This window comes from Protopterus annectens, chromosome 3.part0, assembly GCF_019279795.1.
Source record: "Protopterus annectens isolate FY-2018-M chromosome 3.part0, PAN1.0, whole genome shotgun sequence".
NCBI lineage: Eukaryota > Metazoa > Chordata > Ceratodontiformes > Protopteridae > Protopterus > Protopterus annectens.
Window position 1 is genome coordinate 1,594,966,847 of NC_056731.1, and position 27,957 is coordinate 1,594,994,803.

General features: G+C 44.7%; 1 protein-coding gene across 1 annotated transcript in view; it reads left to right on the top strand.

Moving 5' to 3' along the window:
- MTDH (metadherin) overlaps positions 1 to 27,957 on the top strand; it is a 1,697,336-nt gene that overhangs the window by 777,582 nt on the left and 891,797 nt on the right. The window contains exon 6 of the mRNA XM_044065932.1: positions 13,307 to 13,555. Coding sequence (XP_043921867.1) covers positions 13,307 to 13,555 — 249 coding nt within the window. The remainder of the gene's footprint in view (positions 1 to 13,306; positions 13,556 to 27,957) is intronic.

Genomic DNA, 27,957 nt, shown 5'->3' on the forward strand with positions numbered 1-27,957 from the left:
TAGGGTAGCCCAGCATCTGGCCATTGTAACAAAGCCTTAGGATTTTAAGGACTTCATACATCACATGTATGCTCACGGCATCGGGCATAAAGGTGATGTATGGATGTACATACCTCAGGACTTCTTTGCTGCCAGTCCGAACGCCATCTTTGATTGTCGTTCTGAACATTCCTTTGTGCTTGTTACCAAGCTGTTTTCAGATAAGTGGCTCATTGGGGTTTCCTTTTTGTCTTATTTTTTTTGTTTGTGAGTTTATATGTCATCCAGAAAGGGAAAAGGTCAGTGTGGGGGTCAGATTCCCCTTAAGGACTGTCATGAGCAGTGTCTTTTTTTTTTCTTGGGAACATCTCATGGCCATACTACATGCTTGATTTGTCAAGTGTTTGTCCCAAAGACCCTTTGTAGTCATCTCTCCTCCCTGTCTATCTGCCTGGAGAACCAAAGTCTTAAGTTGCTGGTGCAGATTGCAGTGTCAGAATCGTCCTGTCCCAAGTGTCAGCCATCTGCCAAAAAGACGACCAAAAAATTTAGGTCTGATTCGGCTGCTATACCACCTCCCCCTGATGTCCGGCTTCTCTCACATCCTTGGAGGCTTCGCAGACATCCCTTGCAGATGTTGAGGAGTAACCTCAGCTGATTATATCTGAAGGACTAAGGTGCATTCTGCAGAATCTTATTTGGGAGGAGATTCTCACTACACTGAGTGTCGGCAAAGGTCCGAGCTTCCTAAGGTTTTTAGAGCTGACATCCATCTAAAGAAGCAGCAGAAAACTAAACACATTTCCCCTGCTCCCAGAAATCCCCAGTGTGAATGGCAGGATTTTACACAGGGGTGGTTTAATGCTCTTATGGCCTTGAAGCATCCCCAGGGAGTCTCAATCTCCCCCTCCCCATTTTGGTCATCTACTCCCCTTAAGAGGCCTGGGGAGCAAGACTCTTCTGATGAGGAATTGGACTCTGGGGAAGAGTCCTTGGCATGCTGACAGGTTCGTTCTTAGGAGGAAGATTCTATTAGCCCAGATTCTCCCTTTTTTGGGGGATATTGTATCTCATATGAAGGAATTCTTTAAACGGGACTGTTCTCAGGTGTCTGATATCAGAAGAGGTATTATGAACTTCTCCTGATGGAGTCTCTCAAGTCCTCTGCTGTTCCTCCGGTCCTAGCTGCCCTGTTAGACACTTTTTTCAAAAGCTTCTCAAGCTCCTGATTCCCAAACTCCAGCCCTTAAAAAGCCTGGCAGGATTTTATAAGTTGTCTGAGTATTATTACATTTCTCTACAAATGTTCTCTGCTAACCCCCCTGTTGTGTTTGTCTCTTCTAACAAACCTTCCAAACTCTTGCCTTCTACTAAATTGCGTCCTTCTGAGAAAGGACAGTAGGGCCATGGAATGTCTGGGCAAGAAGGTGTTATACTGCTGCTACCCTGGCCTTTTGGGCTATTAATTATCAGACCCATGTAATCAGTTATGTCTTGGTTGTTCTTTCTTAGACCTGTCAGGTTATTTCTGACCTTCCTTATTTTGAGTGGAAAGCTTCAGCCCACTCTTTGTTGGGATTCTCTTTCCAAGTGTCTCATCATTCCATTAAATGTAGGTATGATGCTGCTGATGCTTCCTCTAGTGCTGCTGCTTTTGGTTCTGTGTTGAGGCGTTAAATTGCTGGACTCTCCCGTCTGGTTCTGTAGTGCTGAGCTTTTCAAGTCCCTGCAGGAAAAGGACAAGGCCTTGCAGGAACTGAAACATTTTTTGTGTTTCCCCTATTCCTACATTTTAGATGAATTATCCCTGTAAGCCTCCCTTTGTGTGTATATTATCTCTTCTCCCCTCTCAAAGGTAAAAAGAGTTCTAAACAGGCTCCTCCTGCTAAGTCTACTCAGACTCCTACTACTTAGAAGCCTCCTTTTACAGACAAGCCAGGTTCTGTCTGACTGTGTGCTTCCCACCATTCTGAGTCAGTCTCCTTTATCTCTTCATCTTTCCCCCATCTCTTATCAACTGGATAAGTATCACTCAGGATACTTGGGTTCTGTCCATCTCTCAGGGATGTTTCTTGGTGTGGAAATCCCTTCCTCCTTTTCTGGGCATTCCCCAACCTCCTCGGAAACAGGTACCTGTCTTTCCGGATGTTCTTCAGGACCTTTTGTCTCAAGGCACCATCCAGGCAGTTTCTGCTTCTCAAGAAGGGAATGTGTTTTATTCCGGAATGTTTCTGCTTCCCAGGAAAGAAGACACCTGGAGGCCCATTCTGTATCTGCTGTCCCTTCACTCTTTGTTTCCTCTTCTTCCTGAGGCTTTCCTGGTCTTTCTGGATCTCATTGATGCTCATCTTCACATCCCTGCTCATCCCAGTTTCAGGAAATATTTGTTTTTCTCTGTTTCTTCCTTGCATTTCCAGTTCTCTGCTTTGCCTTTTGGCCTTTCTGCTGCTCCAAAGATTTTCACCAGCTGCCTCGCTCCTGTGATTGCTTTTTGCAGGGTGAGGGTAATACAGATCTTTCCTTACCCAGACGACCTTCTCATTCAGGCTTCCTCTCCAGAGACTTGCTTTAGCCCTTTCAGTATGCTTTTTGCCTCTTGTTGCAAAGCCTGGGGTTTACAATAAATTTCCAAAAATCCTTCCTGACTCCTTCTCAGGATCATGATTTTATCGGTTGCAGGCTCCAGACCATTCCACTTCTAGCTTCCCTGCTACCTCCCAAGGTTCTTGCTGTTGCCTTTTTTTAATTCCTTCTTCCTCAGGTCTCAGTTATAGCCAGGGAACTTTATGGGCTTTGGGATTCATGGCCTCCACCATTCCCATGCTACTTCTAGCCAGACTCCATATGAGGAAGCTACAGTGGTAACTAAAGTCAGTTTGGCTCCAACACCGACATCCTTTTGACTTTCTAGTCCCTCTTCCTTCATGCCTCAAACTAGAGCTTTAGTGGTCGATTCATCAGCTGTCTCTCAACCCAGGGTTTCCTTTTCAGGGCCCAGTGCCCTCTCAGGAACTTTTTTCAGATGCTTCTGACGCAGAGTGGGGTGATTCATTTGGCCCTGTAAAGGTTCAGGGCCTTTGGCCCATTCTTCAGAGGGCAGAGCATATCAGCATCAAGAAGATGAGAGCTCTCCTTGCTCTTCAATCCTTTCATTCACTTTTTTCTTCCAGGGCCTCTCAAAATCTTTACAGACGGTACCACATTGATGGGGTACATCAACAAGCCAGGGGGCACTCAGTCCTACCTTCTGTGCAGACTAGCTCTTGAAGTTTGAGATATGGCTGTCCAAAATCAGGTGGCTCTTCAGGCTATTAATATTCCTTCAGAACAAAACATTGTAGCAGACTCTGAGCAGGCCTGTATGACAAGCTCATGAGTGGCTGCTTCACAGAGAGGTGTTTTTGGACATTGTCCGCCAGTGGGGTACTCCTCGGGTAGATCTTTTAGTTTCCCTTCTGAACAGACAACTTCCTCTTTTTTACACCAGAGTCCCAAGTCCACTGGCATGGAAAGTGGATGCTCTGTCTTTTTCTTGTAAGGGGATGTTTCTGTATGCCTTCCTCTCATACCAAAGGTCCCGCTCAAGGTAGAGCAAGGCTCCCCCAAAATCTTTCTGGTGACTCCTTTTTGGCTCACACAGCATAGGTTCCCTCTTCTTCTGCACCTAGCCAAGGCAATCAGGTTACCTCATAGGATGGACCTCTTCACACAAGACAAGGGGTCTCTTATCCATCCTCACTTGTTTACTCTTCAATTGACACAGTGGGTGAAAGGGTTTTGATCCTTTTTAGGCACCTTTTTTTCTGTGGATGTGCTTCGGGTTCTGCAGTAGGCCAGAAAACCCACTACCAGAAAATCTTGTGTATCCAAATGGAAGAGAGTTTGTCTAGTGCTTGGCTCATAACCAGGATCCACTTTCTGTGGCGATTCGTCTGTTTCTATGTTTGTGTGAAGTGCTCCATGCTGGGTTGACGTATTCTTCAGTTAAAGCCCACTTTTCTGCTATTTTTGCTTGTCAGCCATTGTCTCCTCTTGTGGCCTCTAGGTTTGAGGTCAAACAATTTCTTAAAGGTGTCTTTCATTTTAGACCCCCCTGGGAAACATATTCCTCCTTCCTGTGACCTTAATTTTGTTCTTGAAAAAAATGACTCTGGCTTCTTTTGAGCTTGCAGCTTCACCTTCCTTGCAGCATTGTACACGGAACACCATTCTTTTTTTCCTTACTTCAGCTGAGAGAGTGTCTGAACTTCAGGCCCTTATGGCTTTTACTCCTTTTTTAGTTTTTCAGTTATGCATCTGACATTTCCCCTCTGCAACCAGAAATCTTGAGAGTCCTGTAGTTCTTGAACCACGTAGCCTTAATTTTGACAAAGTGGTGAATATTTGCAAAGTAACAAATTTTTCCCTGAAGTGCATGTCCAGTTTTGACAGAGCATGCTGTTGCTGTTTTTACTTGCCAGCCCTGATTTATTGTGCCCTGTTGATGTTTTTTCCAGCTCTAGTGCAGCCTGTTGAAGTCTGGTAACAGATTATGATTTCATGAACGTGCTGTTTTTTAAATGACATTTGCCTGGACACTGAGATCATTATAGAGATCCAGCAGCCCTGGCTTCTGAGTAACTTCCACCCCTTAACATTTTGTTTCTCCAGTTGATCCTTCTTCATCCTTCCACACTTTGTAAGCACAAGTACTAGGCCAGCTTACCTGATACAGGTCTGTTGATTGGTGCCACACTACCATGTCCATGCCTGAAGGAGCTCATGCAGGTTTCCATTTTCCATGTCTTACTGTAAGAGGTGCATGTGTCCTGACATGGTATAAGCTTGTAATTTGTTCATTTATTTTGCAAATGCTGTGATCTTGCTTTCTCCTTTAACTGTCTTATGCTGGTACTTCAGGATTTCTGGCACTATGTTTCCAGTCTGTGCATCTAATCCATGCTGCTGTTTGTGTCAGGTCCTCGTCTGTGGCAGTATTGTCAGACATGCAGTACTGTAATTTCTGAGTTTCATAGTTCCTCTCCGTCTTTAAGAGGAACTGCATAGATGGATCAGGACTCTCAAAGTTTCTCCTCCATAGAGTCAGGGAAGAAAAGTAGGAGGCTTGCCCTTGACTCCCTCTCATTAAACAGACGTCCCTAGATGTAGACGTATCAGCCTCCTGTATATCCTCGAGAGTTCACTGTCATTATGAAAATCCCATGTGCCATGCTGTTCCCAGGAATGGTTTAATTTGCTCTAGGAGACTCTGAGAAGCTTAGCTTGGCAGGAGTTGTTGAGGAGCCTGTGATTTCTTGGCCACATATTTCTACCACTGGATGCAAATTTTGAGGTTGAGGTCAGGTTTAATGGTGGTCTGACTGACCCCTGGCAGTTCTTCCATTCTACAATCTCCTTATCCCTTTCATCATGTGGTGGGAGAAGCAGGTTATCCAGGTGTGTCCTTAGGGTCTTTGGACCTGTGTGCTGGGTTTGAGTTTTATAGTCCTTGAGTCAAGGTTGCTGGGACAGTCCCAGTCTTGGCTGATCTTGTCATTCTTAATGTGACTCCTTGTTTGGGCAAGGGGGGTATGTTAACATTCCTCTGCAGGGAATCTTTTTAGCATAATCTTTCCGCATCTAGGCTTGACTTCTGCAACAGTTCTCATTACTTTGAAAGAGATGGACTCAAAAAATCTTTTGAGTGGGTATTGTGGAGGGGCTGTGAGTGACTGAATCCATTTAGGACTCAGGATATCATTCTTCCTGTGGGCAAAGTAGTGCGCTCTATCTGCACGATGGGTCTGCCTTGTGCGTTGTCCATCTTGTTGTGGAAGCTACTTGCTGAGTCTTTTTCACCCTTTTATCTAGGCAATCTCCTCCCGTTTTCTTAGAATGTGATAATTCAGGCACAACTCCCACTAGTCATACAGACCTGTCCCCACAGAAAGGTCTACTTTCTGTCCCTGATGGAGAACCAAATTCCCAGTGGGGAAGCTTGAGCTTTAGGTACAAGTGGCTTGCCTGTGTTTTAGGCCTTGTGACCTGATGTTGTTGAAGATAATCAGATGTCCTTCAAGGATGCATCTGCAGTCATAACATATGGGTTGTCCTGCCTCAGGCAGCCCTTCGGTCGGCCGGATTTCAAAGTCTGGGTCTGGCCTCGGCTGATGTCGCACTTCACCCGACGTCATAGCTTCTGGGGTATAAAGGCATCGGCCGACACCATTTTCCTCAGTCTTTCTTGCCGCGCGGTGCCCGAAGCAGAAGCTGTTCGCAAGTGCCAGTCGGTCAGATCCAGAGATTTCAGCTACCGAAGACTTCTAAAAAAGCTAAGTACCCCGTTGGGGACTCTTTCTTGCCTCAGCCGATGTCAGACAAAGTAAATAATTGTTTAACTTGTGGGAAACAAATACCTCATAAGGATTTCCACTCTTACTGCCTTCCTTGCTTAGGCCCAGACCACGACGTATCAGCTTGTTTAGCCTGTGCTTCCTTCAACCAATGGACACTTAGACGTCGGTCGGAGTTTGCAGAAGAGTTTTTTGGTCCCGCTTTTGCATATAAAATGCCGTCGGAGACTCCGACTACACATTTAGCCAAAAAACGCAAGGAAAAGGACCGACACTCGCGGCCCGCGGTTTCGGTTGAAACCACGAGTTAGGCCTGCCGCGAGTGTCTCGGTTTCGGCTGAAACCGAGTCCTCGGTTCTTCCTTCTGCCGAAAGCATGCCTCTGACAACCGAGGCCAGAGAGGTCCCGGCTGAGTCGGCTACAGAAATTCCTACCGAAGAAGCAGACGCACAAGAATTGTCCGACACCATTCCGTTGGACATCTCTACTCCTGCACGTGGGGCAGCTAGACCCCCTGCTTCCATGTCTATTAAGGCCTTCTCTAGGGCTAAAGCAGCTAAAATTCCCAAGGCCTTACCAACAAAAGCTTCCTCTGAGACCTTCCTCAAGTTCTCAGATTCTCAGCCTTGCTGAGGACCTTATATCTCTGATTAGGGGATCACAACCTCACCCAGACAAGGCCTCACAACCTCCTCCTGACAAAAGGCCTAGGACTGAACCCCTGAACCTCTCTCCTCTGATTATTCCTCGGATGGATCAGATGTCTCAGACCATCAGGAAGGACCATACTCACCTTATGAGGATTTGGATGCAGAAGACTCAATTCCTTCTGCCTCCCCCCCCAGAAGAAATTTCCTTTGGGGAAACTTTACACTCAATGAGGGAACACTTTCAATGGCAGGGTCAGGATTTTTCTGATTCTAGGAAAAGGCTAAGGACCTTTTTACACTTGCCACAGCATAGGCCTTTAGCCATACCACCTGTACTTTCAGTTGTTGATGATGCATACAATGATGCAAGTTCTGCCCCTGATTCTCTTCCCCCGGCCCCTGCCAAACCTGACAGATATTACAGGGTCTCGGATTCTCACTTCCACTTATATAAGGCCCATGCTGCAGACCCAGAAACTGTTTCTCAGGGCCCAAAGGGTGTTGCAGCTACCACTGCCAAAAACCCCCTACCCTCTGAAAGAGAGTCAAGAGCATTAGAGAGATGGGGTAAAAAGGTTTATACATCTGCTACTCTTTCTGCCAGGGCTTTAAACTGTCAATTCCATATGATACAGTACCAGAAATTTTTGTTAGATCAGCTGAATAAAAAGCTTTCCTCTCTTGAACCTTTAGACCGTAAGGCCCTTCAGGATTTGGTACACAACTCTCAGCAGGTCAGTAATCATTTTTTAAAATGTGGCTATGATGCACTGGAGGCTTCATTTAGATCAGCTATGACTGGAGCAGTGATTCGAAGGCATGCCTGGCTAAAAGAGCAATCCTTGCCAGACCATGTCAAGTTTAAACTCCTAGATGCCCCTATGGAGAAACAAAGTTTATTTGGCTCCCCTGCACAGGAGATTCTAAAGAAAGTGGAAGAAAAAGCTAAATCTGTGCAAACAGTCAAGGATTTTCTGCAGGTCCAACCTCCGAGGTTCAGCAGAAACTGGCCTTCAAATAATTGGTCCTTTCCAGACAGCTCCAGAGCACAGAGAGGCAGAAATAGACGCCCAAGAGGCAGAGGTCAATCTAGGGGTGCCTACAGGGGTCGTCAGTGGCAACCTGCCAACCAGAGGAGTACCGCCACAGCTGCGACTACAACCACTTCCACAGGACAGACACAATGACTTGGCTCTGATTCCGCCTACCAGGGAGCAACTGGAAGCACCCTTGGGCGGAAAGTTAGCTTTATTTTCAAACAACTGGCATTGTATTACAGGAGACAAATGGACATTGCAAACAATAGACAAAGGCTACAGGTTTCACTTCCACACTTTACCAAAAAAGAGAGGAATGCCAAACCTTCCACCAAGCCAGAAGCCAGAGGCTCTAAAACAAATCATCAACTTACTAAGGATGAGAGCAATAGAAAGGGTACCATCTATGGAACAAGGACAAGGATTTTACTCCAGACTATTCCTTGTACCAAGAAAAGAAAATCAATGGAGGCCTATTCTCGACTTGTCCATACTAAACACATATCTCATTGTACCAAAATTCAAGATGCTGACCCTACAGCAACTTCTTCCCATGTTGGGCAAGGAGTCTTGGCTGGTGACGCTAGATCTCAACAAGGCATACCTGCACGTCCCTATACAACCAGATTGCAGAAGACACCTCAGATTTCTTGCAGGATCAGAGCATTATCAATTCTCAGCATTGCCCTTTGGCTTATCTACTGCGCCCAGAGTATTCACGAAATGCCTGGCATCAGTAATTGCACATTGCAGGCTTCAGGGAATTCAGATCTACCCATACCTGGACGACTGCCTAATACAAGCGGACAACAAGGCAAAAATAATAAAGGATTTGGCCTATGTCATACAACTGTTACAAGCCTTGGGATACACAGTCAACATCCAGAAGTCAAGACTAGTGCCATCCCAAAGGATAACATTTTTGGGTGCAGAACTGGACACAATAACTCAGATGGCTTTTCTCACAGAAGAAAAACAAAAGCAACTCCCAGTCTACTTCATGGCTTTGACAAGACAAACTCAGCTTACTGCAAGGAAAGTCCTGCAGGCCCTGGGTTACATGGCATCTTGCATAATCTTGATCCCGCATGCCAGATTGCATATGAGAAAATTACAATGGTACCTAAGGAATGTATGGTCTCAACACAGACACAGTCTAGAAACCATGATACCAATCATTCCATGCCTGAAAAAAGAATTCCTATGGTGGGCTCAGGCCTGCCAGACCAACAGAGGGTTGCCTTTCCACAAACCACAACCAAGGCAGACCATCACCACGGACACCTCAGACCTAGGCTGGGGGGCACACATGGAAGACAAGTGTATCCAAGGCCTATGGTCTCAAGACCAGCTGAATCTACACACAAATCTAAAGGAGATGCTGGCAGTGAAGCATGCAATCGAGGCATTCAAATCATTCCTCCAGCAAGGACATCTGCTGATAAGGACAGACAATACCACAGTCATGTGGTACATCAACAAACATGGAGGCACGCATTCCTACCCTCTATGCCGGATGGCAATGAACCTGTGGAACCTAGGCCTGAATCTCAACATTCAACTGCAGGCCAAATTCGTACCAGGAAAAGAGAATTCACTAGCAGACAGCTTAAGCAGAACTACCATGGATGCTCACGAATGGATGCTGCATCCAGACATCTTCAAAAACATTACAAAGAAATGGGGAATGCCAGAGATAGACCTGTTTGCCTCCCCACTCAACCACCAACTGAAGAAATTTTGCTCAAGAGAATACCACCCACAAGCCTGGAGGGTGGACTCCCTTTCTTTCAACTGGAAGGCCCTGACAGTTTATGCCTTTCCACCCCTCCCATTGATGTACAAAGTTCTACTGAAGATCAGGGAGGAACAGCCAAAGGTGATTCTGATAGCTCCAGACTGGCCAAGGCAGCATTGGTATCCGCTACTGAGAAGCATGTCTCGGACGAACTCATGGCCTCTACCTCTATGGCCTTTACTTCTAACGCAGAACAACTACAAGACCCTGCATCCAAACTTGAAAACGTTGCAGCTAACTGCTTGGAAAATTGCATAAAACAAAACCAAAATGTATTATCTCAGAGGGTCAAGGACATTATCCTGGAGGCTCGCAGACCCTCCACAAGAAAAACATACTCAGCTAAATGGAAGAGATTCCTCATTTGGAGTGCATCAAAGGGTACAAATGTCACACTGGCAAACCTAGCACACATCCTAGAATACTTAGCAGAATTGTTCCACAATGGCCTGTCCTATTCTTCCATTAAGATTCATGCTTCAGCAATTTCAGCAGAGTACAACATGGATCCTCCTATCTTCTCTCACCCTCTCCTCAGACAACTCTTAAGAGGGATCAAAAATGTAAAACCTCCAAGGAAACCACCTCTGCCTGCATGGGATCTCAATTTTGTGCTGGAAAAATTAACACTTCCCCCTTTTGAACCAGCAGCATCAGCAGACTTACAGTTCTTATCTTGGAAAATTGCTTTTCTTCTAGCAATCACTTCAGCAAGAAGGGTATCCGAGTTACAGGCATTAATGGCAGTGCAGCCCTTCCTTATCTTTCACCAGGATAGAGTGTCTCTGAGAACCAATCCTACTTTCATGTCAAAGGTGGTATCCAGGGTAGCTTTGAACCAAGCTATTCATTTACGTACGTTCTTCCCTAACCCACAGAACAGGGGGGAAAAACTATTGCACACCTTGGATATACACAGACAACTGCGCTACTATCTGGACAGAACTAAAACCAGCAGAAAAACTGACCAGCTTCTGGTAGCATATGCAACAGGAGTGCAAGGAAAAGCAATTTCCAAACAGACAATTTCAAAATGGATAGGAAATTGCATTCGATTCTGCTACTCTTTTCATGGAAAGACAACTCCTGAAAATATCAGGCCTCACTCCACAAGAGCCATAGCCACCACTACAGCTTTCCTACGAGGAGTGGCTACCAAAGACATTTTAGAAGCTGCTACTTGGAGCTCCGTGCATGCATTTGCCAAGCATTACAATCTTCCTTTATACTCCAGATCCCGAGCAGGTTTTGCAACTGCAGTTTTACAGGGGATCTTAACTACACCATCATTATCTTAGTGCCTCCTCCCCCAGTTTGGCTATGGTATTCTACCCATATGTTATGACTGCAGATGCATCCTTGAAGGACATAGTACAGTTTTCTACCTACCATAAATGTAGATGTCCGATAGGTATGCATCTGCAGTCAGGATTACCCACCCTCCTTCCCCTCTGTGGTATTCCTAGGGTACTTACCCCTCTTTTAGCTACCTGGGGGAATCTGTTATGGTGTATTTGTTTGTATGTATATATGTATATATATATATATATTTTGCTTACTACTGTTTGGAATTTTCAACATTTATCCAAATTTAGCCTTCCTAGAGGGCACCTGGCATCTGGGGCAAGAAACACTGAGGAAAATGGCGTCGGCTGATGCCTTTATACCCCAGAAGCTATGATGTCGGGTGAAGTGCGACATCAGCCGAGGCCAGACCCAGACTTTGGAATCCGGCCGACCGAAGGGCTGCCTGAGGCAGGACAACCCATATGTTATGACTGCAGATGCATACCTATCGGACATCTACATTTATGGTAGGTACAAAACTGTACTTTTCTTGTAGCTCTCACTCTAGGCTTGCAGGTGAGCAGTCCTTCTCTGTCCCTCTTTGAGAATGTGGTTCCCCTCCTCCTTCCCAGTTATAAAGGAAATGTGTTTTTCCCACTTAAGCTTGTCATTTTTTCCTCACACTTTCTTTGCAAAAGGTGGTAACTGAGAAAAGTAAAGGGGCACCTGGAGTGGTACAGTCTGTTGAGAGGTTCCCCAAAAAAAATCTTATGTTTTTTTCCTGATTACAGTAAGCCAAGGGTTCAAAGTTTCCATTTTCTCTACTGAGGATGAGCAGTTATTTTCTCTGCACCTCTAGGTGGTTCTGCCTTCTGGTCCTGTCTGTGACCATTTCCACTGCTTCTTAGAAATCGCTACCCTTTTAGTGCTTGTTTGGTTTATCCCCCAAAAACTTGTTTTGTCCCTTTAGGCCCATGATGCTCTCATAAGCATTTTAGCTCTGCCCATGGCTCTGGGATTCAGACCTCTTCAGGACAGACCTCCTCAAAAGTTAGCCTTCTTTAGTGGTGTTTTTGGATTCCTCTGTCTCTTCCACCATGATAGCTTACTGCTTGCAATTCATCCCAAAGAACCCATTAGGTAGGGTCTTGCATGTTGGATATAAATGGATGCATTCTTTCTGTATCAGTTGATTTGTAAAGAGAGCCCTCATTGATGGCTCAAGGTTACCCTCCCTCTTTACTACTGTAGATGAATAATCCCACATGTTGGTTTTGGCTGTTGGAGTTCCCTTTATATTGAGCAAATATGTCTTGTGTTAACAGTAGGGAGTGCCACAACGTAAGTATTTTTGATTTGCAAGATTTTTGCTAGTTGCTGGAGAGTGAATTGGCAGGTATGGGGTGAGTAAGTTTATGTATTGGACATCTAACGTGGTGTCTGATACCTCTAGCCTCTATCCCCAGATGCAGAAACGTCTAGAAAAAATGCTGATTGGATAACATAAATCCACTCATAGGGCCCCATCAAGGAGGGTCATCTTCATACACTGAATGAAAATGTGATAAGTATATATGACATTATATAAAGAGTCATTGTGAAAACTGTAAGACACCAAAAAATTTGATGTTGATATAAGCAAAAATCTTTAAATGTTTGTATGAAACTTTAGGTGATTTTAATAAGTTTGATATTCTATGTAATTTCCTTCTGTAGTTTATGTAGGTTAGTAGGAAATTACAGAATCACTTCAAAAGCAAGACTGCTGAGTAATGAAATTCAAGTGCTTGTCATTTATGGAGTTGAGAAACAGCCTGAAATAGTTTAATTGCATGACTCAAACAACAAAAGAGAGGGGGCCTTTAGTAGTTCGTTTTTAGACTCTCGTAAGATTACTAACTGTCTCACACAAAGGCAGATTCGTATGTTTAAGGCGAGTGTCACCTTAGCTGCTCAGGTAATAGTTTGGCTGACTGATGACCAAAGAAGAGCATTTTATGAAGTAGTTTTTATGAAGAGGTTTTAGCTTTAGAAAATGTTGAGTACTAGTTATAGCAGACAAGGGAGTTTAAAATATGTTTGTTCTTAGAGGCTTTTTGTCTTTGACAGACACACGAGCAAGAATGAGCCAAATATTTTTATGTCACACATGCATTAAGAAAGTATATCATCACATGTAGTTCTTTGAATTAACCTGTTTTTTTTGTTTTCTTAAAATTCAAGTTTCTGCAGGATGGAATGAGACACCTTCTGTGAATGGTGGCAGCTGGTCTGAAATTCCTGGAAAACGGCAGACACAGATTGTTTGTGAAGATAAGTGGCCATCTGTTCAGCCAGCTACTACTGGGAAGAAGAAAATTGAGACATGCACATGGAATTCAGATGCAGGAGATGACAGTGGAACCACAGCAGACTGGTCTGGATCTCTTAGGGCCAAGCCTTGGGGTCAACACACACTGTTCCCCCCTATCGGTAAGTGCTGTTTAGGACTAAATTTCAGTTATTCAGTTAGGGCACGTTTCAGTTATCACTTTGCCTTGTTATATTACATGTGGGGCTGTCGGATATTAATTTTAATAGCAGTGTGTAGATGTACAGGTCTGGAAAGTTATTTGCAACACTGTAAGTCAAAGTTGACTGTATAATTTGATTTTCTGCTGCCTTAAGATATTTATTGTAATGGATTCTCATTATTGAGTTCCCCTAAACTTACTTAACTTGCATAGATGTTCATCAATGATCACAGCTACAGTAGCCTTAGCTATATGGGGTTATATTCTGCTAAGGATATAACAGCTAGCCAGCTTCCAAAGCTTCAGGGCATAGTTTACATGCCCAAACTGTCAGGCAGTTCTAGCTTAGCTGACTAAATAACAAGTTTGGGCAAGAAGCTTTTCAGAGCTTTACTGCTGCCAAACATTACAGTCCACTGGGGCTTTTGAGGATTGACAGCTGGCTACTGCTTTCCTTTCCTGGGATGATTAATTCCCTTTGGGGAGAAAAAATAGCATTTTCATAATTTTGTTGATGTTTTATTACATTCCTCTTCAGGAAAGCTATTTTAAGACTTGGAATGTTGTGTTTTAATGGGCTGTCTCTAGACTGTAATGTACTTTTAAACAGACAACTTTTTTTTTTCCTATCAGTTTAAAAGTGCTATGAAGTAACTGAAATTTTTTTATCTGATGTCAGTTTTCATCCATTTCTCAACAATTGAGTTCAGATCTGACTCGGCCATTTTTTACAACTCGTGGCCACTAGAAAACTCTCAAACTCCTCCTTTACCCTTATAATGCTCTATCTCCTAACATACCTTGGATCTCGTTTGCCACTTTCATGTACAGACATGATCGCTGTGAGCTCTTGAGCTTAGTTTGTTTGACAGAGAATTTTTTTTTTTTTGGGGGGGGGGGGGGCTGTTATCTTAGTACACTTCTTACTTTCTATATAGCTTATGTTTTTTACCTCCCTACCCACACACAACTATTGGTAAATCTGTTTCTATCCCCTTTTACACTGTTGGTCTATTTTCTTCGATTCCATTGTTGGTATCTGCTTTCCCTTTTTCAGTTTTCAAAAAAAAAAAAAAAAAAAAAAAAAAAAAAGGATTTAAAAGCTGCTAGAAGTGCACTCATAAGTTGCCTCTTTCTGATGCATGCCCTGTGCATTTATAATCTAGGCCCTGAACACCATCAGAAGGATCGTGATATTTGTAAGTCATTTAATCCTTGGTCCATAGTGGACTGCAAAAGCAAAATCATTTTAAAGGGTTTGCTTCTTTCTTTCCTAGAGGCACTATCTAGGGCTCAAACCCCCCCCCCCCAAATTGATTTTGAAGGCCATTGGATCCATCAGGCTCTTCCACCCAATCCTCAGATTTGATGGTGGAGCCTCCACGCAAGAAAAAGAAAAAGTTGGAGCAGAAGCTTGCTCCTTCCCCAAAGCTGGTATCAAACAGCAGATCAGCTTCCTCAGATCCTGTACTCTCTGATCCAAAACCATTACCTTGGACTAGATACTCTTCTTACATAGATCCACTGCCATCTCGGGTCCCATCACCATTCCTTGAATATCGCCGGCATTCCAGGGCCCCTCTGTGGGCCTCATCATCTCACTCTTCCAGAAGCCTGACCAAAGCCTGTGTGGACAGAATGATAAGGAAGTTTCTGTTGGCACAGATTCAGATGGGAGTTCTTCCGCCTTCAATTCCTTTCTGTCAGGAAGCCCTCATTAGCACTACACCACCTATTTCTTCTCCTTCTCCGATCTGACTAGTGGTTTAGGAGACCTTGGATCCAAGTTTTTTGAGACCGTCTGAGTCTGATCCGAAGATCATAGTATCTTTGGCTTCAAGGCCTTCTTTGAGTGCACTGGCTCAGAGTGTGTCGGAGCCATAGAATCCCTGTCGGCTCCGAGGAGTTGGAGTTGACTCAGAAGTTCTCGGACCTGTCTCTGCCCCAAAGAGCCTCTGCATAGGATAGCTCGTCTCTGACCTCTGTGTCATTGTATCTCCTTTAGGGCAAGGGGACCCAATGGGGCAGAAGCATGGCTTCTCTGCTGCTTCAACTTCCCCCTGGAACATTCTGCCTTTGAGGTAGTGGAGAGAGTATTTTCTGCTTCTGCAGAATGGATGTCTGCCCCCCCCCCTGATCTGCCTTCTGGATTCTGTATGTTTCTGTGCCTTGAGCCTCATCACTCTACTCTGTAGGGACAATCAGCCCAAAGTCTCCAGGACTCCAACAGGATATTATCATTTCTTCTGATACTTCTCTGGAGCACCCCACTGAAGAAGTCCCTAGGAAGAAGTGCAAGAAGAGGCATTTGGAATCCACTCAGGAATCGATCACTGAAGATATTGATTTTGATGAGTGGGCAGGGTCTCTAAGATCATCATCCAGTGCAGTCTCCTTTGGAGACATCCTAGAGAGCCTTAAACAGAGGGTTAGGTGGTCTACCAATAATCCTTCCTAAGAGGAATCTGTTTTCCTGGAAGCCTTTGGGTCTGGCCCATTTACCTCCTGGGTGATTCCGCCCACTGATGAGCTCATTGACTTAATCTCTAGGCGAGCATGGAAGGAACCAGACATGGTTGAGCCAATCTCAAAGACACCAGAACGGATTTTGGCACCACCTTAAGGAAAGGAGTTTTGGAGCAAGGGAGTACCGGTAGATGGCAGGGTTGTGGTGGCGGCCACCAAGAAGGAACTCCCGGAACAGAGTTCTTCTGTCCATCCCCCTAACAGGGAGTTAAGGGCGTTGGACAGATTTGTGAATCGTGTTTATACATCAGCAACATTTGCATTCAGATCGCTGAATTATTTGGCAGACTTCATTAGATTGCAAAGGGTTGGATTAAGGAACTGTCCTAATCCCAGTACTTCTGAGGCCCAGACTTCTGTGGCCTCACAGCCAGCTACCGTACAGACTGTTACTAATTTGTCCATGGGGTTGATTTCACATGTTGCTTGAAGGTACCTCGTGTGGCAGGTTCAGGCATTTTCATTAGGCAGCATGGCTGGATGCACTTGTGTGACTCTGTGGAGCCATTCAAAGTCCTCTTTTGTCAATGCACCTTTTGACGGAAGCTGTTTGTTTGGCCTTAAGACAGACACACTCTCCAGGTGCTAGCAAGATGGAAAGACCTTCTCTGCAATGAAAGTACATTTTTCAACCTGTCAAAGGACCTTTTCCAGAAATCAGTGAGGAGGTTGAAAAATGTGGTTTAAGAAGTCCCAGGGTCCCTTTCAACATCCCCGTAGAGGTAATTCCCCCAGGGGCAGAGGGGGGAACTCCAAATGGCAGACACTGCCCACATGGGAGAGGAGGCCTGCAGTACCAAGGGTCTCAAGGTTCCTTCTCCAACAGACCCTATCAGTGCTCCTGAAAGGAGGCACTCCGGGGTCTTTTATCCTTGCACCAGAGAGCCTGGCTAGACCTTTCAAAAGATATGTGGATGCAGAGGATTATTTCCAGAGGTTATACAATTCCCTTTTCCCTCCCACCTCCACCTGTATGCAAAATTCCCAATGTTCCACCCAGTCAGAGCAAAGGAGAACCAATAGAAATAGAAAACCTGCTAGAAAAGAGTCATCCAAGGGGGTTCCACCAGACAAGATTCTTTTTGGTGCCAAAGAAAACAGGGGACTGGAGACAGATATTGGATTTCAGCAATCTGAACAAATCAGTTTAGCACACCACGTTCCAGATGGTCACAGTTCAGTCCATTCTGTCTTTTCTGTGCAAGAATGATTAGACGTACGCAATAGATCTTCAGGGTGCATACTATCTCATAAAAATGAAAAGACAGTCAAGCCAAAAGGGTAGTGCTCTGAACTGGGAGCCGCTCTTTACCAGTTCAGAGCACTACCCTTTGGCCTCACCACAGCCACCATGGTGTTCACCAAATCCATGGCAGCAGTAGTAGTAGCTCATTTGAGACTGCAGGGATTCTGAGTGTTTCCATACTGCTCTTAACCGTTCTGACCATGTATCTACTGATAAGAGCTTGAGACCAGGTACTCCAGACTTGCTGCCTTCTGGAGATTACCATAAATTTCAGCACATCTCAGAACCATCTCAGACATTGAAGCTCATAGGAGCATTTTTCAGTACAGTATCTGTGACTGCCTTTCTTCCTCTCCCAAGAGTACAGACCATCTGATTCCAGGTCAGGCAGATAATTCAAAATTCCTCAGTTTCAGCCCAATTGATACTACAAGCTTTGGGGTCAATGTCTACGGCGATAGTTCTAGTTCCCCCTAGCAAGATATCGTATGAGAATTCTTCAGTGGATGTTAACAACTCAGTGGTCTATTCTTCGACAGCATATGTCCACTCAGATCAGAATTACCCAAACATGTAAAAATTACTTCTGGGGGTGTATTCACTCAGATCAGGTTCTACATAGCCTTCCTTTCATTCTTCCTCAACAAAAGGCCATAGTGACCATGGACGCTTCCCAAATTGGGTGGGAGGGGCACTTCCTGGGATAAACAGTCCAAGGCACGTAGTCCCCCCCACAAGAAGCCAACGTGCATATCAATGTCCTGAAAATGAGAGTAGTGCTCTTAGAGTTAAAGACTTTCCGAGACTCACTCTCTTTTGGGACATTTGTGATTCAGACAGACAATATGCCCGTGGTTTGGTACATCAACAAACAGAGGAACCAGATCTTAACATTTGTGTCGAGAAGCTCTCAGAGTTTCGCAGTGGGCAATTTCATGTTTTCTGATAACACACATTCCAGGTAAATCCAATGTGATAGCAGACAAGTTGATCAGGCCCATTCCACTACCTCACGACATTGGAGCCATCTGTGCTGTGACCTTTCTGCTTCTCCCCTAAACAACAAGTGAAGCAGGTTCTTTGCATTGTTCACCCCCCCCCCCCACCGGGGGACTCTCACTGATAGATGCTCTACTACACGATTGGTTCCCCCGATCTCCTCTACGCATATCCCCCAACCCTCTTAATCCCCAAATTTCTACAAAAAAACATTCTGGTTGAAAAGCAAAGTCATCTTTATTGCCCCTTACTGGCATCAACAAGTTTGTTTTCCCTTTCTTTGGCCTCATCTAGTCTACCCTTTTTGAATTTTGGATCCAAATCCAGATTTTCTGTCTCAACCAACAGGCATGATTCACTGGGATATCTCAGACTTAAAATTGACTGCATGGTTTCTCCACTTACATTGATAGCCAGACAGCATACGCTCTCTTCCCCGTCCATCATATACTTTTGTCTTTCCACAAAGCTTACACGAGATAACTTTACAGAAGTAAATAAGTTCATAGGTGTGTACTAGACTGATGGCCCTGGAACCTTTACAAGCTTAGTCCATAGGATTACACTGGCTTTGTACCACCCGACCTTAGTTTCCAGTGCCTCTGTCGAGTAGAGACATTTAAGTTATCCCTGGGGTGAATTTTCTTTGTTTTCTGGGTGCAGCAGAAACAGATTGACCCCTTAACAGCACCAGTGCATAGTGTCCCTGAATTTTTAGCAACAATTTTCAATGAAGGAGACAGTTCCTCAACTATTAAAATACAACTGTCTGCCATATTTAATTTTTATATTGGGATTGAAAACTCCTCCTTGGCTTCATCATGTTAAGGCAATCATTACCAGATCATGTTAAGGCAAAACTTCTTGATGCACCCTTGGAAAAGAACAAGCTTTTTGGTGCTAATGCTAAAGATGTGTTAAAGTCCATTGAGGAAAAAGCCAAGTCAGTACAGACAGTCAAAGATTTCCTCCAGGTTCAGCCACCCAGATTCAGCAGGAACTGGCCTTCTAAAAACTGGTCCTTTCCTAATCCTGAAAGATTTCAAAGGGGTAAAAACAGGCGTGGCCGAGGAAGAGGGCAATACAGAGGATCCTACAGGGGACGACAATGGCAACCAGCAAACCAAAGAAGTGACACAGGGGTTTCTCCTGCCCCGCAGGGACAATCTCAATGACTTTCCTCTACTTCCACTGACCAAGGAGCAAACAGAAGCTCCTTTGGGCGGAAAGTTATCTCTGTTTTCAAAAAATTGGCACAAACTGACAAAAGACAAATGGATTTTGGACATTATAGACCACGGTTACAGGTTCCACTTTCATACCTTGCCAAGAAAACAAGGCATGCCAAACCTTCCACAAAATCAGAGGGCAGAGGCTATCAAGCAAATTTCTCTGCTTGCTCAGATCAAAGCAATAGAAAAAGTTCCACAACAAGAACAAGGTCAGGGGTTTTATTCAAGACTGTTCCTTGTTCCAAGAAAAGAAACTCAATGGAGACCAATACTGGACTTGTCCGCTCTAAACACTTTTCTCATAGTACCAAAGTTCAAAATGCTGACTTTACAGCAACTCCTTCACATGCTGGGCAAGGGGTCTTGGCTGATTACTCTGGACCTCAAGGAGGCATACCTGCATGTCCCTATCAGACACAGCTGCAGAAGATACCTCAGATTTCTTGCAGGGCCAGAGCATTATCAATTCTCAGCATTGCCATTTGGCTTATCTACTGCCCAGAGTATTCACGAAATGCCTGGCATCAGTAATTGCTCATTGCAGGCTCCAGGGGTTCAAATCTACCCGCACCTGGACGATTGCCTCATACAAGCGGACAACAAACTAACCTTGACAAAAACTTGAATTATGTCATACACTTGCTACAGGCTCTGGGATACACAGTCAACTTTCAAAAGTCAAGACTTCAGCCATCCCAGCAAATAACCTTCTTAGGAGCCAAACTAGACACAGCCTCTCAAATGGCTTACCTGACAGAAGACAAGCAAAAGAAGCTAACTCATTACTTCAAAAGTTTAGCAAAGCTCACCCAGATGACTGCAAGGAGTTTCCTACAGGCCCTGGGTTACATGGCATCCTGCATTCTCTTGGTCCCACCAGCAAGACTACACATGAGAAAGCTTCAATGGTACTTAAAAAGCTTATGGTCTCAACACAGCAACAACCTAGAAGCAATTATTCCACTCATTCCATGTCTACAAAAGGAATTTCTATGGTGGGCCACAGTAAGCCAGTTAAACACAGGCGTGTCATTAAAAAACCTCAGATAACACAGACAATGACCACAGACGCCTCAGACCTTGGATGGGGGGTGCACATGGAGGGCAGATGTATTCAAGGGCAATGGTCCCCAAAGGAAACACATCTGCATATCAACCAAAAAGAAATGCTAGCAGTAATGCATGCCATCGAGGCCTTTGGACAACAACTTCAACAAGGCCACCTACTAATACGGACAGACAACACCACTGTGATGTGGTACATAAACAAGCAGGGGGGCAATCATTCTTACCCCCTTTGCAGACTGACAATGAATCTTTGGGAAAATTCACTGGGTCTAAACATACAGCTACAATCCCAGTTTGTTCCAGGCAAAAACAATGTTCTGGTGGACAGTCTAAGCAGAAATTTCCTAGACCCCCACGAATGGAGGCTACATCCAGACATCTTTATACGACTCGCCTCGACATGGGGCAGGCCGGACGTGGACCTATTTGCCTCCCACCTCAATCATCACTTAAAAAAGTTCTGCTCAAGTACATATCATCCACAAGCATGGAAAGTAGATGCCCTCTCATTCAACTGGAGCTCCCTAATAATTTATGCATTTCCACCCCTGCCACTGATGACCACAGTGTTATTAAAGATCAAGGCAGAGCAACCGAAGGGGATCCTAATAGCTCCAGACTGGCCAAGACAACACTGGTACCCACTACTACGGAGCATATGTCACAACAAAACGTGGGCCCTTCCACAATGGCCCCAACTTTTGACTCAACACAACTTCAGGACTGTTCATCCCAACATACAGACTCTACAGTTAACAGCTTGGGAAATCCCATAAATAACCTCAATTTACCTCTCTCCAAGGAAGTTCAGCGGATACTAACTGAAGCCCGCAGACCATCCACCAGAAAGGCTTACTCAGCCAAATGGAAGAGATTCAGCATTTGGAATACCAACAAGGGTCATGATGCATCACTTTTGAGCATCCCTCTCATTCTGGAATACTTGGCAGATATGTTACATAACGGACTCTCATACTCTTCCATAAAAATACATGCTTCAGCTATCTCAGCTAGATACAACACTGATCCACCTGTGTTTTCACATCCTTTGCTAAGGCAATTTCTTAGAGGAATCAAGAATATAAAGCCCCCAAGAAAGGCACCAGTACCAGCTTGGGACCTCAATTTTGTCCTAGAAAAATTGACTTTACCTCCCTTCGAGCCAGCAGCTTCTGTGGAGTTACAATTTCTTTCCTGGAAGACAGCTTTCCTGCTGGCCATAACCTCAGCAAGAAGGGTTTCGGAATGACAGGCCTTAATGGCAATACCACCATTCATAACTTTTCACAGAGACAGGGTCTCCCTACGAACCAACCCTACTTTTCTGCCAAAAGTGGTATCCAGGGTTTCTTTAAATCAAGCAATTCACCTGCCTACTTTCTTTCCCAATCCTGAGAACAAAGGGGAAAGACTGTTACATACCTTGGACATACACAGACAACTTCGCTACTACCTAGACAGAACCAAGACCAGTAGGAAGTCTGATCAGCTTTTTGTAGCTTACGCCCCTGGAATACAAGGAAAAGCAATTTCCAAACAGACAATTTCAAAATGGATTGGACATTGCATCAGATTCTGTTATTCCTTCCATGGAAAGAGTGTGCCAGCCAATGTCAGACCACACTCCACCAGAGCTACAGCCACCTCTACAGCTTTTTAAGAGGGGTGCCTACAAAAGACATTCTAGAAGCTGCTACATGGAGCTCCGTGCATACATTTTACAAACACTACAACCTCCCTTTATATTCCAGATCCAGAGGAGGCTTTGCTTCGCAGTCCTGCAGGGATTGATAGCTACACCATCCTTTTCCTAGAGCATACCACCTCCCCCAGTTAAGCTATGGTATTCAACCCATATGTTATGACTGCAGTTGCATTCTTGAAGGACATAGTACAGTTTTGTACCTACCATAAATGTAGATGTCCGATAGATATGCAACTGCAGTCGGGTTTTCCCTCCCTCCTTCCCCTCTATGCCTTGGGTCCATTCCTATCCCTATTATCCTTAGCTGGGGATATCTGTTATGGTGTATCTGTTTATTGCTTATTTATTGTCTGGAAACCTATTTTTGTCTTCCAATTTGATTACAGCCTTCATTGGAGGGCACCTGGCATCTGGGGCAAGAAACACTGAAGAAGATGGCGTCGGCTGATGCTTATATACTCCAGCCGCTCTGACGTCGGAGAGAAATGCGACATCAGCCGACGTCGGACCCAGACATTGCAATCCGGCCGACCGAGGGCTGCCTGAGGCAGGACAACCCATATGTTATGACTGCAGTTGCATATCTATCGGACATCTACATTTATGGTAGGTACAAAACTGTACTTTTCTAAGGCCCAGGGTACGAACCACACCCAAGAAACCTATGACCCACTCTCAAGCACCTGCTTCCTTGCCTCAATCTCAGATGCTTAAAATGGCGGAGGACCTTATCATGCTAATCAGGGGAAGCCAAGCTACCCCCTCCAAAAGGAAAAGCGTTCTATCCCCTGTAGTTCTGTCTGAACAAGAGTCAGATGCATCTGAATGTAAAGACATGCAACCCCTGTCTACATATGAGGAATCTGATGCGGACGATTCAGTTCCTTCAGCCTCTCCCCCAGAGGATTTTTCCTTTGGGGGAACCCTCCATACCTTAAGGGAGCATTTCCAGTGGGAGAGTCAAGACTGCCCTCAGTCTAAAAAGTGACCCAGGGAATTCCTAGATCTTCCACAGCACAGACCCCTGGCCACCCCCCCAGTCTTAGATGTTGTGGAGGGATGTCTTCCTGGAATCCAGCTCGACTCCTGCACTCAGAAAACCTAACAGGTACTATAGAGTCCCTGACTCACACAAATTTCTCTTTAAGAATCCTACTGCTGACCCTTGAGATAATTTCTCAAGGGACTAAAGGAATTAAAGCAACCTCTGCTAAGGATCCCACCCCCTCAGATAGGGATTCCCGAGCACTGGACAGATTGGGTAAAAAAGTATACACCTCAGCTACTCTTGGTATCAGGGCACTAAATTGTCAGATGTGCTTCGTGTTTCACTGTTGCAGTCATTACATTTTGGTAATCTGCTGGTAGGTTGCCCTCAGTCGGCCTGAATTCTAAAGTCTTGGGTCCTGCGTCTGTTGCTGTCTCCTCTTCCATGGCGTCAGGTTGTCAGAGGTATAAAACATGCAGCCGACGCCATTTTCTTTAGTCTTTCTTGCCGCGCGGTGCCCAAAGCAGAAGCATTTCGCAAGTGCTGGTCGGCCGACTACTGAAATATTCGAGTTTGAGTTTCAGAACTGAAGTCTTCACTAAAGCCAAGTACCCGTTGAAACTTTTTCTTGCTTTTTACCGATGTCAGAAAAAGTTAATAATTGTATTACTTGTGGGAAGCAAATACCTCATAAGGGTTTCCATTTATACTGTATTCCTTGCCTAGGCCTTGATCACAACATGCTTGTCTGTCGGTTTTGTGCTAGATTTAACCAACGCACTATTAAGCGTCTGTATATTTTTGCATCAAAGTATTTTGGAAACAGATTTAACTACCCAGAAATGTCTTCGGTTAGCAGTCCGACTACCGGAGTACATAAAAAACACAAAGAAAAGGACAGAGAAAGGCAGTCGAGATCCAAAACTGACGACAAAGCTTCCCCTAAGCCAGTCACAGGTTCGCCGGTACTCCGTGAGATGCTTTCACAGCCATTGATACCCGCTACCTTTGAGTTGCAGGCCTCTACCGACACCCATGTGGAGTCCGGCATGCCGCAAGATACTCAAGGTATTGGACCGATGGAAGTATCTCCCTCTGATGGGTCCGGAGCCGCTGAGCAGGCACCGGCTTCTGAGGGTGTATTCAGACCTCAAAATTTTTAAATCAAACCGACGACAGCTGCAAAATCAAAGACAAATCAACTTCTAAAACTAAAAAAACGACGCATGAGCCATGTGCACAGGCCTCTATGCCTAAAAAACAGATGATCAAAATGGCTGAAGACCTTATTACCTTGATCAACCTTGATCAGGAGTACCCATCCCCCTCCAGATAAAAGACCTAGGCAAGACACTGATTATGAATCTTCAGATCAAGTTTCTATTTCTTTTGATTCCTCTTCTGATCAGGAATTATCTTTACCTCCCTATGAGGATTGTGATGCTGATGAGTCTATTCCATCTGCATCTCCTCCTGAAGATTATTCATTTGGAGAAACCTTGCATACTTTGAGGGAGCATTTTCACTGGGAGAGTCAAGACTTCTCAGAATCAAAAAAGAGGCTCAGGGGTTTCCTTCTTCTCCCTCAGCACAAGCCTTTGGCCATTCCCTCTGTTTTAGACATTGTGGGATGATGTGTTTTCTGAGTCAAGCTTGACCCCTGACTCCTTACCTCTGGCTCCCAGTAAGCCTGACCGGTATTACAGGGTCCCTGACTCACATAATTTTTTATTTAGAAGCCCTGCTGCTGATCCTGAAACTATTTCACAGGATCCAAAGGGAGTTAAGGCCTCAACAGCAAAAAATCCTACCCCCTCTGACAGAGATTCAAGGGCACTGGACAGATGGGGGAAACAAGGTTTATACATCTGCAACCTTGGCAATCAGGGCCTTAAACTGTCAATTTCATATGCTTAAGTACCAACAACAACATGTTATGGGATTGCTGAAACAGAAAATGATGTTGACTTCAGAATGTGCAGCAAATAAAGAATTGCAGGAATTATTGCATGCAGCTGAACAAGTTGGAAAGCATACTTTACAATGTGGTTTTGATTCTTAAGAGGCCTCCTGCAGGGCCGCAATTACTGGATCTGTGATTAGGAGGCATACCTGGTTAAAGGAACAAAATTTGCCTAATCATATTAAAGCTAAATTGCTAGATGCACCTTTACAGCATGATTCTCTGTTTGGTATTAAGGCATAAGAATTTTTAAAGAAAATGGAAGACAAAGCTAAGTCTATGCAAACTGTTAAAAACTTATTACAAGTGCAGCCACCAAGATTCAGTAGACACTGGCTTACAAAAAACTGGTCCTTTCCTGTGTCAGACAGAGCTCAAAGGGGCAAATCCAGACGCCCTAGAGGTTCCAGATAGCAGGTGCAAGACTCTTACAGGTCAAAGCAATGGGGCGTGTCCACCTCCAAATCTGGAGGAGATAATGCGCAAACCTACGGAAAGCAGTCCCAATGACTTCCCTCTGTCTACACCAAGCACTTATCTTTTGGCAGCGCCCATAGGGGGAAAATTAGCACTTTCTGCTCAAAATTGGCAGTTAATAACCCAGGACAAGTGGGTACTAAACATCGTATCACAGGGATACAGATTCAATTTCCACATTCTGCCAATGGCAAATGGTTGGCCAGATCTGCCAAAAAATCAATGGGCAGAGGCACAGGCACAGGTTACGTCCCTCATGGATATGGGGGCCATTCAGGCAGTACCAGGACAGGAAAAAGGACAAGGTTTTTACTCAAGACTGTTCTTGGTACCCAGAAAGGGCAAGGCCTGGCGGCCAATACTGGATTTATCGATTTTGAACACATACCTGGACATTCCAAAATTCAAAATGCTGACTTTGCAGCAGCTTCTGCCCATGCTGGGCAAGAATGCTTGGCTGGTGACTTTAGACCTAAAAGAGGCATATCTGCATGTCCCAATAAGACAGTCGTGCAGAAGATACCTCTGATTCAAGGCTGGCTTAATGCATTACCAATTCTCTGCACTGCCCTTTGGCTTATCTACTGCGCCCAGGGTCTTCACAAAGTGCCTGGCACCAGTAATTGCATTTTGCAGACAAAGACGTATACAAATCTATCCTTACTTGGACGACTGTCTCATTCAAGCAGAGAACAAGGACACTCTTCTTTGACACCTGGTGTTTGTGAAAAGGCTTCTAACATGCCTAGGGTACACAATAAACGAAAATAAATCACAACTGGTACCCTTTCAAAAGATAACATTCCTGGGTGCAAGCTTGAATACAACTGCCCAGATGGCTTACCTTACACCAGACAAAGGCAACTGACTACTTACTTAAAACTGATGGCAACAAAAACGCAGTCTTCTGCAAGACAAATTCTGCAGGTTCTGGGCTTCATGGCATCCTGCATCCTACTAATTCCATATGCAAGACTGTATATGAGGAAACTTCAGTGGTACCTAAAAAGTTTATGGAGTCAACATTCAAACAGTCTGGAAACAATGATTCCTCTCATTCCCTGCCCGCAGCAGGAGTTTCTATGGTGGGCAAAGGCCTGTCACCAAAACATGGGACGGCCCCTTCACTCTACCTCCTGCCAGCCAAACCTTAACATCAGATGCATCAGATTTATGCCTGGGGGGGCCCACATGGCAGGAAGATGCATTCAGGGCATATGGGCACCAAAACAAATGCATCTACATATCAACCAGAAAGAGATGCTAGCTGTTCAAAATGCCCTAACAGCCTTCAAGGACTTACTTCATCCAGGACAGCTACTGATAAAGATGGACAGCACCACAGTCATGTGGTATATAAACAAGCAAGGGGGCACACACTCTTACCCCCTTTGCAGATTAGCCATGGCACTGTGGGACACAGCTTTGACCTACCAGATGCATCTTCAAGCTCAGTTCCTGCCAGGAAAACAAAACACTCTGGCAGACGATTTAAGCAGAAACCTTATGGATCCTCATGAGTGGAAACTGGATCCACGAATCTTCAGCATGTTAACACAGAAATGGGGGAGCCCAGGCATAGATCTATTTGCCTCTCCCCAAAACTATCAGTTGGACAAATTCAGCACAAGAACTCATCACAAAAAAGCATGGAAAGTGGATGCTCTATCCTTCAGCTGGAAAAACTTATCATTCTATGCCTTTCCCCCTCTGCCTCTACTCTCCAAGGTCTTACTAAAAGTCGGACAGGAAAATCCAAAAATGATCCTGATTGCTCCGGACTGGCCTCTCCAGCACTGGTACCCGCTTCTAAGGAATATGTCACACCTTCCTCCGTGGTACTTGCCTCAAACACCTCTTCTACTGTCTCAGCAGAACTTTCAAATTCTGCATACTCAGCTCCAAACTCTGAATCTTGCAGCATGGCTAATCAACTAATTATTCAAACCACATCTCTCAGTAAACCTGTGATGGATGTAATTTTGGAAGCCAGAAGGCCTAGTACTAAAAAATCTTATGCTGATAAATGGAAGAGAGTCTGTGCTTGGACCCAAGCACAAGGAATAGACACAGCAAAGCCCAATATTCCTCAGATTTTACAATACTTTACTTAACTGAGATGCTTGACAAGGGCCTATTTTCAATAAAAATCCATGC